General features: G+C 43.4%; 1 protein-coding gene across 2 annotated transcripts in view; it reads right to left on the bottom strand.

Moving 5' to 3' along the window:
- Positions 1-15,492, bottom strand: part of LOC134927267 (ATP-dependent translocase ABCB1-like) — a 503,919-nt gene that overhangs the window by 23,692 nt on the left and 464,735 nt on the right. For both annotated transcript variants that reach the window (XM_063921477.1, XM_063921479.1), the window contains exon 25: positions 11,848-12,045. In XM_063921477.1, the coding sequence (XP_063777547.1) occupies positions 11,848-12,045 (198 nt within the window). The remainder of the gene's footprint in view (positions 1-11,847; positions 12,046-15,492) is intronic.

The raw sequence follows: 15,492 nt of genomic DNA, 5'->3' as shown, positions 1-15,492 counted from the left end.
ACTTCTTTCCTGGCTTTTATTAGCGTAGGAATGACTTCCTCCGGAATGCCCTTTTCCTTTAGGATCGGAATTCAACCGCCATGCCGTCAAACGCAGCCGCAGTAAGTCTTGGAACAGACAGGGCCCCTGCTGTAGCAGATCCTGTCTGAGCGGTAGAGGCCATGGGTCCTCTGATATCATTTTCTGAAGTTCTGGGTACCAAGCTCTTCTTGGCCATTCCGGAACCACGAGTATCGTTCTTACTCCTCGCCTTCTTATTATTCTCAGTACCTTTGGTATGAGAGGCAGAGGAGGGAACACATAAACCGACTGGTACACCCACGGTGTCACTAGAGCGTGCACAGCTATCGCCTGAGGGTCCCTTGACCTGGCGCAATATCTCTTTAGCTTTTTGTTGAGGCGGGGCGCCATCATGTCCACCTGTGGCCTTTCCCAACGGTTTACCAACAGTTGGAAGACTTCTGGATGAAGTCCCCACTCTCCCGGGTGTAGGTCGTGTCTGCTGAGGAAGTCTGCTTCCCAGTTGTCCACTCCCGGAATGAACACTGCTGACAGTGCTAAGACGTGATTTTCCGCTCATCGGAGAATCCTTGTGGCTTCTGCCATCGCCATCCTGCTTCTTGTGCCGCCCTGTCGGTTTACATGGGCGACTGCCGTGATGTTGTCTGATTGGATCAGTACCGGCTGGTTTTGAAGCAGAGGCCTTGCCAGACTTAGGGCATTGTAAATGGCCCTCAGTTCCAGAACATTTATGAGTAGGGACGACTCCTGACTTGACCAAAGTCCTTGGAAATTTCTTCCCTGTGTGACTGCCCCCCAGCCTCGAAGGCTGGCATCCGTGGTTACCAGGACCCAGTCCTGTATGCCGAATCTGCGGCCCTCTTGAAGATGAGCACTCTGCAGCCACCACAGTAGAGATACCCTGGTCCTTGGAGACAGGGTTATCAGCCGATGCATCTGAAGATGCGATCCGGACCATTTTTCCAGCAGATCCCACTGAAAAGTTCTTGCGTGAAATCTACCGAATGGAATCGCTTCGTAAGAAGCCACCATTTTTCCCAGGACCCTTGTGCAATGATGCACTGACACTTTTCCTGGTTTTAGGAGGTTCCTGACTAGCTCGGATAACTCCCTGGCTTTCTTCTCCGGGAGAAACACCTTTTTCTGGACTGTGTCCAGAATCATCCCTAGGAACAGCAGACGTGTCGTCGGAAACAGCTGCGGTTTTGGAATATTTAGAATCCACCCGTGCTGTCGTAGAACTACTTGAGATAGTGCTACTATAGTCCCACTGAAAGGTTCTTGCATGGAACCTGCCGAATGGAATTCTGCTTCGTAAGAAGCTACCATTTTTCCCAGGACTCGTGTGCAGTGATGCACCGATACCTGTTTTGGTTTCAGGAGGTCTCTGACTAGAGATGACAGCTCCTTGGCTTTCTCCTGCGGGAGAAACACTTTTTTCTGTTCTGTGTCCAGAACCATCCCCAGGAACAGTAGGCGTGTGGTAGGAACCAGCTGTGACTTTGGAATGTATAGAATCCATCCGTGCTGTTGTAGCACTTCCCGAGATAGTGCTACTCCGACCAACAACTGCTCCTTGGACCTCGCCTTTATAAGGAGATCGTCCAAGTACGGGATAATTAAAACTCCCTTTTTTCGAAGGAGTATCATCATTTCTGCCATTACCTTGGTAAAGACCCTCGGTGCCGTGGACAGTCCAAACGGCAGTGTTTGGAATTGGTAATGGCAATCCTGTACCACAAATCTGAGGTACTCCTGGTGAGGATGGTAAATGTGGACATGTAGGTAAGCATCCTTGATGTCCAGGGATACCATGTAATCCCCCTCCTCCAGGCTTGCAATAACCGCCCTGAGCGATTCCATCTTGAACTTGAATTTTTTTATGTATGTGTTCAAGGATTTCAAATTTAAAATGGGTCTCACCGAACCGTCCGGTTTCGGTACCACAAACAGTGTGGAATAGTAACCCCGTCCTTGTTGAAGTAGGGGCACCTTGACTATCACCTGCTGGGAATACAGCTTGTGAATTGCCTCTAGCACAGCCTCCCTGCCTGAGGGAGTTGTCGGCAAGGCAGATTTGAGGAAACGGCGGGGGGGAGACGCCTTGAATTCCAGCTTGTACCCCTGAGATACTACTTGAAGGATCCACCTGTGAGCGAGCCCACTGATCGCTGAAATTTTTGAGTCGGCCCCCCACCGTAACTGGCTACGCCTGTGGAGCCCCCGCGTCATGCGGTGGACTCAGAGGAAGCGGGGGAAGAATTTTGATTCTGGGAACTGGCTGACTGGTGCAGCTTTTTCCCTCTTCCCTCGTCTCTGTGCAGAAAGGAAGCGCCTTTGACCCGCTTGCTTTTTTGAAGCCAAAAGGACTGTACCTGATAATACAGTGCTTTCTTAGGCTGTGATGAAACCTGAGGTAAAATTTTTTCTTCCCAGCTGTTGCTGTGGATACGAGGTCCCAGAGACCATCCCCAAACAATTCCTCACCCTTATAAGGCTCTATGTGCCTTTTAAAGTCAGCATCACCTGTCCAGTGTCGGGTCTCTAATACCCTCCTGACAGAATGGACATTGCATTAATTTTGGATGCCAGCCGGCAAAATATCCCTCTGTGCATCCCTCATATATAAGACGACGTCTTTAATATGCTCTTATGTTCGCAAAATAGTATCCCTGTTTGACAGGGTCACAGAACACGCTGCAGCAGCACTATCTGCAGGTCTCAGTCTAGTACCTGAGTGTGTAAATACAGACTTCAGGATAGCCTCCTGCTTTTTATCAGCAGGTACCTTCAAAGTGGCCGTATCCTAAGACGGCAGTGCCACCTTTTTTGCCAAACGTGTGAGCGCCTTATCCACCCTAGGGGATATCTCCCAGCGTAACTTATCCTCTGGCGGGAAAGGGTACGCCATCAGTAACTTTTTAGAAATTACCAGCTTCTTATCGGGGGAACCCACGCTTTTTCACACTTCATTCACTCATTTGATGGGGGAACAAAACACTGCCTGCTTTTTCTCCCCAAACATAAAACCCTTTTTTAGTGGTACTTGGGTTAATGTCAGAAATGTGTAACACATTTTTTATTGCCGGGATGTAACGGATGTTCCTAGTGGATTGTGTATATGTCTCAACCTCGTCGACACTGGAGTCAAACTCCGTGTCGACATCTGTGTCTGCCATCTGAGGGAGCGGGCGTTTTTGAGCCCCTGATGGCCTTTGAGACGCCTGGGCAGGCGCGGGCTGAGAAGCCGGCTGTCCCACAGCTGTTACGTCATCCAGCCTTTTATGTAAGGAGTTGACACTGTCGGTTTATACCTTCCACCTATCCATCCACTCTGGTGTCGGCCCCACAGGGGGCGACATCACATTTATCGGCATCTGCTCTGCCACCACATAAGCCTCCTCATCAAACGTGTCGACACAGCCGTACCGACACACCGCACACACACAGGGAATGCTCTGACTGAGGACAGGACCCCACACAGCCCTTTGGGGAGACAGAGAGAGAGTATGCCAGCACACACCAGAGCGCTATATAAGTTAGGGATTAACACTATATTGAGTGAAGTTTTCCCAATAGCTGCTTGTATATACAATATTGCGCCTAAATTTAGTGCCCCCCCCCCTCTCTTTTTAACCCTTTGAGCCTGCAAACTACAGGGGAGAGCCTGGGGAGCTGTCTTCCAGCTGCACTGTGAAGAGAAAATGGCGCCAGTGTGCTGAGGGAGATAGCTCCGCCCCTTTTTCGCAGACTTTTCTCCCGCTTTTTTATGGATTCTGGCAGGGGTATTTATCACATATATAGCCTCTGGGGCTATATATTGTGATATATTTGCCAGCCAAGGTGTTTTTATTGCTGCTCAGGGCGCCCACCCCCCCAGCGCCCTGCACCCTCAGTGACCGGAGTGTGAAGTGTGTATGAGGAGCAATGGCGCACAGCTGCAGTGCTGTGCGCTACCTTGGTGAAGACTGATGTCTTCTGCCGCCGATTTTCCGGACCTCTTCTTGCTTCTGGCTCTGTAAGGGGGACGGCGGCGCGGCTCCGGGAACGAACACCAAGGCCAGTTCCATGCGGTCGATCCCTCTGGAGCTAATGGTGTCCAGTAGCCTAAGAAGCCCAAGCTAGCTGCAAGCAGGTAGGTTCGCTTCTTCTCCCCTTAGTCCCTCGATGCAGTGAGCCTGTTGCCAGCAGGTCTCACTGTAAAATAAAAAACCTAAAATAAACTTTCTTTCTAGGAGCTCAGGAGAGCCCCTAGTGTGCATCCAGCTCGGCCGGGCACAGAAATCTAACTGAGGTCTGGAGGAGGGGCATAGAGGGAGGAGCCAGTGCACACCAGATAGTACCTAATCTTTCTTTTAGAGTGCCCAGTCTCCTGCAGAGCCCGTCTATTCCCCATGGTCCTTACGGAGTTCCCAGCATCCACTAGGACGTCAGAGAAAGGTTTTGTATTACGCTCCGGCTGAGGTTTCACAGCTTGTGATTCGATTCCAGTGGTCGTAAGGCGGATAGGTAACAAGTACCTATACACTGTGCGATTGGACCGCATGTTTGTGGGTGCGATACGTAGCGCAACTTAATACCCCTTTACGAGCTTTTGCGTAAAATCGCCGTATCATTAGCGCTGTGTAGAGCATACGCAAGCGTGATTTGTGTCAAAAAGGGAAGTTTTCGCTGGTCTCTCTCAGGAAAATCTTCAACGGTGGATATTCGCTGGAAAAGGTAAGTTACTCCTAAAACTTCCAGTGAATAGAGGCTAGTTAGGGCCTCACTGGGTACGCGGTGGTCACTATTGGAGTGAGTCGTGGTACGTCAGCGGAGAAGGAGCGAGTGAAAGCGCTAGGTGTCTTTCACCGTCTATTTGCGGTGTGCATTGGGGATTGCGTTTATTGGCAAAAAGTCCGCGATGGGATCCAATTGCACAAGCAGTTTGGTAGCTAGGGTTCAAGCAGAAGATTTGGGATCGAGAAGGTCAGAATTGCGGCCGAGAGGGTCAGCAAGGTTTATTATGTGTGAAAAATATGGTTCACACACGGAGGCTTTTTGCAATGAGTGCGTACGTATGACTGCGGAAGATAGGGCCCCATTCCCAAAGATGGGTAGCTTTGAATCAGAGGTGTTACAGAACGTAAAGATTAAAATATGTCTGATTAAATCCAGAAAACAAAGGGTCAGACATACAAATTGTTTAAACCTGTGGCAGCAAGAGGGGTTGGTGAGTTTGATCCTAAGGTATTGCAGGTGGTATGTCTAACCAAAGTCATATAAGACAAGAATGGAAATATAAGAACTGTTTGAACTTGTAGCAACAATAAACAAGTAGGAAGAAAAAGAGAAAGCAAGTACACCGCCATATGTAGATGTGGAAGCAGTTACGGCCAGCATACAAACTATAGAAAATAATAAAAATATGAAAAATATGACTGTAACCTATATATGTACTAATGAATGTTGAAATTGTATTTAGGAGGAGAAGGCGACCTGATTGGTTTCAGCCATCTCTCATGCACTCAGAGGAGTAGCCAACCGGTAAAAGAAGAGCAGTAGCCTGCGGGGGAAGTGGCTGAGACCAGTGGAACTGGTAATTATGGTATCATTCGTGTACATATATAGTAAAACCCAAAAATAAAATAAAAATCAAGAAATTAACGTCAGAAATGGCGAAAAACCTGTCAGCACATTAGTATTTGCCAGTAGGAAAGCAGACAGAGACAGGGTAACCCCCGGGTATTTCTTTTAGTTACCATATAAGAAGTACTGTATTCATTCCTAGTAATGCCCCTAGTCAAGATGAGCTTGGAAATATTTGTTGGACCATGTACAGACCCTTAATACGGGAGGAGAAGGATTGAATGAATACTTTGCATGACCTAGAAGCTTGTTAAACTTTTTTTTTTTTTTTTTTTTGCAGTAATAGAAAACTCTCTGTCTGGATCGGCAAATGGGAGGTAGCTGTCTCTGTGCTAATGGACGGGCTCAATAAGGCATTGAGGGTCAGGGTGCAGACTTCTTTGCCAAATTGGAAAGGGGTCACAGTAGCTAATCTTAGAGAGTGTGCTATTGAACATCACAGGAATAGTGCTAGGCGCAGAGAACAACAGGTGGAGAGGCTGAGGACGGTAAGTATACAGGCACATACAGGAAAGACCCATCAGTCCAAACCCCAGATCCCTAATGGTAAGTCAAGGTCAATAATATGTTACACTTGTAGGAAGGAAGGGCATTTTGCCAGAGATTGTAGGAGTAGTAGGACACATAGTCAATATAGACCCCCTAGACAGAAAACACAGGCCACATTATTAAACACATAGACGGGACCAAGGGACATATAGTAAGGAATTATAAGCCATATAGAAAACACAGATTCGGCTAATGGGAAGAAAAAAATAAATGCAATATTACCCTTTAACAAAACTTGCTGGGGTTAAGATGGGGCCTCTAAACTTTTGCTTCTTTTTCCTAGCAGAAATGGCCCCTGATTAACTTAACAGGAGCTTTGTTAGATATGATATACATATAATGTGCTCCCGCTCAGGAAGTACAAAGTATGTTAGACACCCAGGAAGACTAATGTTACATTTCACTGTTCTAGATGCATGTCTTAGATGGATGAACTTAGGATGGACAGGACACTGGATTGATGGCTGGGATAGTCCCAATAGCGATACGACAAACACAGAATTTTTTTAAGGGGAGTAGACCAAGTAGAGAATCACTTCCCCGTAGTGCCCAATTCAGTTGTCAAATTTTTATAAAATCTTCTCCACCTCTACAAACTCATCTGTCACCAACCTCTATTCTGTTTCTCCACAGTTTCCTCTTCATCTTTTGCGTTCACACAGGGTGGTACAATACATGGACCCAATTACAGTTCAAACTCCACATGCCTAGGTCCTTCAGAGTTTCTGCCCAAACCCAGTATATCCCAACAGCAGGATGACACCAGTATTACTGCAGTGTGCCTTGTCATGCACAAAGTGTGGAGGAAGGATGAGAATACTGGTGAAGGGAAATTTTGTAGAGATAGATTATATGCCTGTTGGTGAATGGCAAACCTGACATTTTCTTTTTCATTTTCTTCTTCTTTCTATCCTCTAGAGATGTTTTTTTTTTTTTTTTTTTTTCAGTTATGCTCATGGTACTCTACATTGCAAACACACAACGACTTTGTACAGTTAACACCCTTTAGGAATTATTGTTATGTATTGGTGTGCACTGAAGTTTTCTCAAACTGGGTAGAGGAATTTCCTGCCGCCACGGATGCTGCTGTGTTTACTGCAAAGAAAAATTGTGCAGAAATTTGTGTGTAGATACTGGTACCCCTAGAAGTAGGAGCAAAGCTTGAAATTGTACTATTGTGATCATAGATACTGCCACTAGTATTATGTAGCATCGGAACCACTCCCAGATCTTCACTTAACGAATCACCCTCTTCGAAATTTGTTTTTGTTTTGGTATTTGTGTCTTTTTGTTTTTTTGGAAGACAACCTCATGTCATGATTGATCCGCACAATGATCAGAAATACACCAATGAGGTGACAGTACAGTACTTTATCGAGATGAGCCAGCATTTGAGAACTTGACAAAAGAACTTGAAACTGTTGATTGCTGGTATGCCAAATACTGTCTTGATTGTGAACCAAGAGACTGTGTGATTGTTCTTACGCTCAGGTTGCCTAATAGACAGGTGGGAAGGACCGTACCAAGTTTTGTTGACAGCACTATCCCAGTGAAAGTAGCCAAGAGAGAGACTTGGGTCCACGATTCACATTGCAGGAAAGTCGGTAGTCCGGAAGGAACTCGTAAATGGAGTGAGATCGCAAAAGTATCATTAGAGACTCTGTTCCGTGAACACTGAGAGGCGGCACTGTTGAACACTACCTGAGCATGCTAAAGGATCACAGAAAGACCAGTCATTGTAATTGATTTGCTATGGACAAGAGTTGTTTTGTTCTATTTCTCTTTTCTCTCTTTCCCGCTGACAAACATTTTTTTTTCAGGACATTCTATTTTTGCAAGGTGTGGGACTGGAACTGGTTCTGGAGGAAGGAGTGATTTCCTTATAGGATCCCAGGATTAGCTGATCAGTTTGTTAAAGCCAGAGAAAAATCAAAGGTCTAGTAGTTACGGAGTTCGGAGGTAACGTGATAGGCTATTGTCTGAGGAATACTGTATTTTGTAGTTATTGGGACACCATATTTGAAGATGAGAGCATCCAGAGATGTCAGTCTAGCAATAAGGTGACAGACATCCCTTGAGTGATTGCCACTCACTAGTGGGTAAGGTCTTAAACCAAACGGAATGTTGGATGTGCTCACAGGTACCTCTAAGACGAAAAGATGCAGGATTAGTGCCATATTTTTTTTTTAGAGTTAGCTGAGGTACTTGAATTACATGGAAGGGGGAGGGGACAGGTGGACAAAGAGTATAATATAACTAGACCCCCTAGCCTTAAGATCCACCAGTACCATAGATAAATCCGGCATGTTTAAATCTCACCAATTTCAGGAAATTGGGAGGTAATCAGGAACAATCAGACAATGGCTATTCACACATTGCAGATAAAGAGCTCATTACTATTTGTGGAAGAAAGGTTTATGAGTGGCTCTCCCCGAACTTCAAAGGTTTATGTTATTTAGGAAGGACACTACTTATAACCCTTGTTCAATGATTAAACAGAACTAGCATACGTTCCAGAAATGGAAACAATGTTCAGAAAAGGATAGGAATATGTAGATCATGAAAATTTTATATGTCACTTTCACGATTTGTTTGTGTCTTTCTTCATCTACCCAGCAGAACCTCAACCGAATCCGAACATCAGTGTACAAAGACGTAGGTACATGTATGTGTGAAATGTTCGTCCAAATCAGACATTATAGGCCAAAGCACTGTCCCAGCATACTCTATAGGTTGAATGTTGTCCCACACCCAACCAGTGGTCTCGTGACTGCCGAGTGCATATAGAGGATGTCTCGTCCTCCTCCCTGTCTTCCCCAAATATGGTCAAACATCTGAAATTCTGAAATGAATACATACTTGTGTCTAGGTCATTGATTATTGTCTGAAATATTTTTTTCTTATGTTAATAACTAATGGCAGTTATTGTTTACTGCCAAAGGGTGGACTGTCGTAGTCAAAAAATATTACATAGAGAGAACATACAGACTCCACACATGAGTCGCTAAGCTTGCAAATACGCGCAGCGAGCACAGCAATATATGGTAACATACGCATTTACACAGACATGCCACAGAGATAGATTCAACACATATTTCATACAGCACATAATTATAACATATCAAGCGCCAGACATCATAATGATTTAAAATTATATAATGGAGTAACGTCATGTATGTGTATTATTGGAGCAGAGCAAGGTAGACATGTCGTGTTTGGTATTACAGTAACCAGATTAATGTGTAGATTCATTTGATACTTGTTATTAAGTTGTAGGACATTGCTATGAGTAGTAATGATTAAATGTATGAAAGCTAAAGTCACTCTTATTAGGACAATGGACATTCCAAACAGGTGGTGGACAGGAAACTCAGGCCAGCCCTTTTGATGTCTTCAAGGCTGAACTTGGTTTGCATATGAATTGATCAGTGACTCATCATGAATGAGAAAGTTCCCTCCCTTAGACTAGATGTGTGCACTCCCCCAAACTATATAGCACATTGCTGATCAGACACACAGGAGTTGCTGTTTTTGGCCCAGACGATGGTAGAGATGCTGCCAGACCAGTGCCTACATGATTTTACAGAGAGAGAAAGTGATATGGAGGGAAGACTTTTATAAGAGAAATATATGGTGATGTATTTGCTGGCCTGTAACTGTATGTATTTGATTTAGTTTGTATTAACTGCTTACTGTATAAATTGTAACCATGTAACTATATGTATACTGTGCATTGTGATATATTGAATACATATCCTTTTAATAACAAATATATACATCAATGAGCGTTGGAACTCAGATAATGTGTGGGTGTATTGTTTTCTCTTATGGGATGCAGTGTTTTGCGACGTACAGCGCACTTTTATCGTATATGGTAATAAGATGCGCCTAGCGTCTACAGTATATATTAGAGCGGGCATTTTGAATATTTGTTAGAAAGCAATTTAGTATTTACAGAGGCCTATATGCCCCCTGGAGTTTCTGCATCAAACATGGCTTCCTGGCTGTGAGACCCTTTGAGTACAAGAGAGGCAATGAGCCTGATTCTAAGGTCTATATTTACTAAAGTGTGGGTTTATAAAAAAGGAGATGTTGACCATAGCAACCAATCAGATTGTACTTATCATTAATCTAGCACCTTCTAGAAGATCATAGCTAGAATCTGATTGGTTGCTATGAGCAACATCTCCACTTCTAAAAACCTGCACTATAGTAAATATACTCCTAAGCAGCATACATTACATTTGTTCACATACCTGAGTGATTTCTTTGCTACTGCACGTGTGCAAAAACCTATACAAAACTGCTACGGCCAATGTGTTACAGCACAGAGGTACATGGTATCAGAAGTGTCTTGTAAAAGTGCTGCGGGCTCCTGAGCAGGACTGGGAGGGGGTTAAACACGCACAGAGATGGTCTGTCTTACGGTCAAGTCACTGAAGTGTCTGCGTACACCAATGCACAATGGATCACACTGGAGGCCATACTCAGAGAGAAAATCTGTAACTACCATAAGCATGGGGCAAGCTAGGGGCAGATTGCGATAATCAGGATACTATTAGTGGGACACGTCTCCATCTGCTGGCCCTGTGTATGTGGTGGCATCTAAAGATGCACCAGGCAGTGTTACAGTATCTACAGACACTCAGAGTGGCCGTCTCAGTCCTTCACATAAATATGCATGAATGTACACAGGGGTGGGCTTTGTAGCGCCGTTTCTGCCTCTGCGTCCACAAATGAATTAGGCCCGTTGCATCAGAGAATCTTACTGATAGCTGTCCGGCAAACTTTCCTTAGTTGAGTGATGCTCAGTTCCCCCATGATACCAGCTGGCAGCTTGGAGAATACTCTGACTGATGTCAGGCGCATCTCTTACTCCAAGGAAAGGGTTGGATCAAGTGAGCCCTGATAATGATGATGGCTATTTCAAGAGAAACATGGTCAGGGGTGGTCGCATATACACGTACAACTTGTAATACAGGTAACTATTCGCATTTAGTTTTAGTGCATGTACGATTGCGGCAAAGACACGTGCAACTCTGAATCAGAGCCAGTGTTTGCAAACTGAACGTATATGTCTGTCTGAAACCTGCAGCTCACACAGGCTACAAACAAGATGGGTATTTTCTCAGTTCCCCCATTACAACACGAGGAAAGGAAAGCTATAAACTTCAGATTGTCTAGTTATTATTTGGGGAAACTATGAATAAGATAATGGGATCTATTAATGAAGAAGTAAAAAGTGTGGAGAAGTTGCCCATGGCAACCAATCAGCTGCTCTGTATAATTTTATAGTATGCAAATTATAAATGTTACTTCAATGTTTATTGGTTGCCATGGGCAACTTCTCCACTGGCTCACTTCTCCACTCTTTTTACTGCTTCATGAATAGACCTTAATATGAGAGGGTAACACATCTGGAAATTACACAATCAGTGTGTTGCGCTCCTGTCTATGGCTTTAGGTTACACTACAGCAGGATACAGTATTAAAAATATCACATGTAGTATAAGCAGGGAGTGGTCTGTGAGTTCTATGCACCCCAAAAACCATGCATACAAGGCCCAGTAGTGTCTACACTTTCTAGTATCTACATATAGCTGTACCTGGGTTAGTATTTATTACACATGATGAGATATACATATTTACCACTTCTCCGATTTGTGGGTCGTAGAATCTCTCCAGCAGTTGGACAGTGGTACTTTTCCCGCACCCGCTGCTGCCCACTAGCGCCAGGGTTTCCCCTTTCTTCACACTGATGTCCAGACCCTGCAGCACCTGCACATCTGGTCTTGACGGATAATTAAACTGGACCCCCCGGAACGTGACATTCCCATCACACTGTGGCTGCAGCCAATAAAAACAGTTAGTGCATTCCTGTTGCTGACAGAGCTCACCTTGTCGCAATACATACATATATAACACATCTCAAAGACAATGGGCCACATACTGTACAGTATATCACTATTTCAGGCAATACACCTTCTAAAGAGGACACTTGCAGTATACCTTGCTCTGACTTTTCTATTGGGCAAAAAGGTCAACAGGTTCCATGAAGGGAAACTGGGTAGCAACGTTGCCACCTGTGGGTTCCATAGGTTTACAAAAAGGGCGGGGTTTGGCGACGGGGGGTTTAAAATGTCCAAACCACCAGAGGTTTGCTTCAAACAGTGGGGAAAACCCGGTGCAAAACCACAAAGCCTATGTGACAGATCAAAAGGTGAGGACTCCCAACACACTTTTAATGAAGGCAAGGGGTATTGAGAACAGTAACATTAAGGGGTCAATCCAATTAAGTGCAAGTCCAGTCGCAGCGCAAGTAAATTTACAGCACCACCAGACAGGATAAGTTGTGGTGTCGGCAACGCTCCCTGTTTGCAGTTACATTAATTGATCCCTAATAGTACTGTTATAGGGGCATTATTATTTTATTGCTTTGACTGGGTTAAAAATAATGTTTAATTGAGAGTAATATTATGTATTAATTATTTTAAAGGGTCAATAGTAATTAAATATTAATTTCAATATCATATATATATATATATATATATATATATATATATATATATATATAGTGTGGCAGAGACAGCAGTTTTCCATGTGAAAGTAATGTGGAGGATCCAGACCAGGTTTTAGAAGCAATAGCAGACTCCCAGGTTTGTGATCAGCAGCACCTGGGATTTCCTGATATAAGGGTTTCCAGGTCAGTGTCACCTTGCTCTCGATGGTGGAATAGCTACCCGAGTGATAGGCTGGGTTGTGCGGGTTAGACTAGGGACCACTGGAGCCTATCAAGAGTCTGCTATGCTGTGAGTACCTGTATGCTACTCCCTGTAATACCGACTGTATGGAACCAACTTGCTATGTGGTGACCTGCTGTGCAAAATAAACACTGAAAGTGTTCATCTAAGTCCCTGTGTGTGTGATCCTTGGAAGCCAAGTGGATCCATAGACTTGGCACCATCGACCCTGATGGCTTGAACGAGATGATGCCTTGGAATTTATTTACTCACAAATAATTCCGATCCTGCTAGAGCTGCGGAGGCTCTGCTCCACTGCATTCGTGATTTTTATTTTTATTTCTATTTCTATTTTGCCCCTCTAGTTTGTTCTAATTTTGTTTTGTTACTCTATTTGACCTTTTTTATATGTGATCTGGACATGTATATGTTTCTATATCCCTGCGGTATCACATCACCACTTTCACTCTTTCTCACTTTTTTCAAAGTGTCAGCACTGACCGTATAGTAGGTATAACATCTAGTTCAATTGCTGTATTATTTATGTGAACAGTTACCTCTGGTTAACCCTTCGTTAACTTTAATCCAATCCTTTGTTTCCCTTATGTCCTGCAGTGCCCACCAGTACCTTACATTATGATTACAGTGTTTATTTACGTGGGTTTTACTGTGGTGCCTTTACTGCACTATTTTTTGATATCAGTGCAGTCTTTTGCCATGTCACATAATTGCCGTAGATCTAACAGCATTGTCTACTAGGTCTTTGCTGTACATTTGTGGTGGTGATGGTTCTGTACAGTTTAACTTCTTTTTCGTCACCTTTCTTCGGCAGCGGCTTTGACGCGCGCCGGGTTTCCATGACACCGGGCGGCCACTTGCCGATGACGTCAGCGGACAGCGCCGGAGTTTGTGGACGGACGCCGCCCGGCATGCGCTCACTCCAGGGCTTCTTCTTCTAGTATAAAGGTATGTTTTTATCTCTCACACACTGCTGTACACCTTGACAAAGGGACCTGCGCGCCCCGAAACGTTGGATTTCATGGTGTGTTGTTAATACACTTCATTATCTGGTTAAGACGCTGAGTGACGCTCCTTTCTTCATTTTTGTCTATCCACTATTATTGAGAAGGCACCGGTGCGTTGTTGGACAGTGAATAGGAGTGCCGATCCATTTCCATCCTTTATATATATATATATATATATATATATATATATATATATATATAAAATTGTTTTTAATTCTATTGATAGAGTAGGACTGACCAGATGGGGAAGACTTTGGCGCAGTTGGCCATCTTGACAAATGTTTCAACAATTGTAATGAACATTCCATGTTTATAAAGTCTAGAAAGAGAAACCGTTTTTAACATCAATTAAGAATAAAAACCCTTTTATAAAGTTAATACATATTATTACTCTTGTAATCAATTTAAACATTATTGTTACACCTAAATATATTAATAAAGTAATATTACCCTATAAGAGTATTATTAATGTTATTTTCCTCTTGCTAAAACTGTCTTGGGAGTCCTCACCCTAAACCAGCATACAGTATTTCATCAGGCACAAACGCTTGTATTATATGGCGGGTTATTCCAGCATTTTTTCAGTGGCTTTCTCAAAACCGCTGCTTGATAAATCCAATGACTTCTATACTATAAAAATAGAAAACCACTATGGTGATGTGTATTATAGGCATTTTTTCCGCAGTTTTGGCATTAGTAAATCCGGCTGTTTCATAACCACCAACAGACTGCCGGGATGCCAGTCAAACCGCCCTTTAGTAACCCTAGGGACCAGAGCTGCAACTAGACATTTCGGTGCTCTGGTCCAGTAAAAGCAAACAGACACATAAGACGAGCCCTGGCCCCCAGTGAAAGCACTAGCTGATGCACCTTCCTACATGATTTTATTTATATATATATATATATATATATAAATATATATATATATATATATATACATATATATATATATATATATATATATATATATATATATATATATATAATATATATATATATACATATATATATATATATATATATACATACACACACACACACACACACACACACACACACACACACATATTAATAGGACACCTATACTTACAGAACACTCCCAATACAATCATTTATGCACGTAATTTGAGAGCTCTTTGTCGTCATTTACTGTAGTTACATTATTCTTTATTTTAAATCACACATTTCTTGGAAGTCATACCCAGAACCTTTAGCCACATCCTCCTTTATTTAAAGCACACATTTCAAAATACTGTCATACTCAAGATTCAAACCCATGACCTTCCATATTGCAGTCAGACACAATACTCACTGTTCTATTTGCTCCTATTTTGGAAGTATGAGAGTATTTTGAAATGTGTGCCTTACATAAAAGGAGTGTGTGACGGAAGGTGCTTAGGGATGCGAGGAGGAGATGGGGACAGCAGGTGATACAGGGGATTAAAGAGGAGGAAGTTGCATGTGAGATTGATCAAAAACGAGTTTTATGGTAAGAACTTACCCTTGTTAAAACTATTTCTGTGAGGTAC

This window comes from Pseudophryne corroboree, chromosome 5, assembly GCF_028390025.1.
Source record: "Pseudophryne corroboree isolate aPseCor3 chromosome 5, aPseCor3.hap2, whole genome shotgun sequence".
NCBI lineage: Eukaryota > Metazoa > Chordata > Amphibia > Anura > Myobatrachidae > Pseudophryne > Pseudophryne corroboree.
Note: the sequence above shows the minus strand (reverse complement) of the source record. Positions and strands in the feature narration are given on the sequence as shown.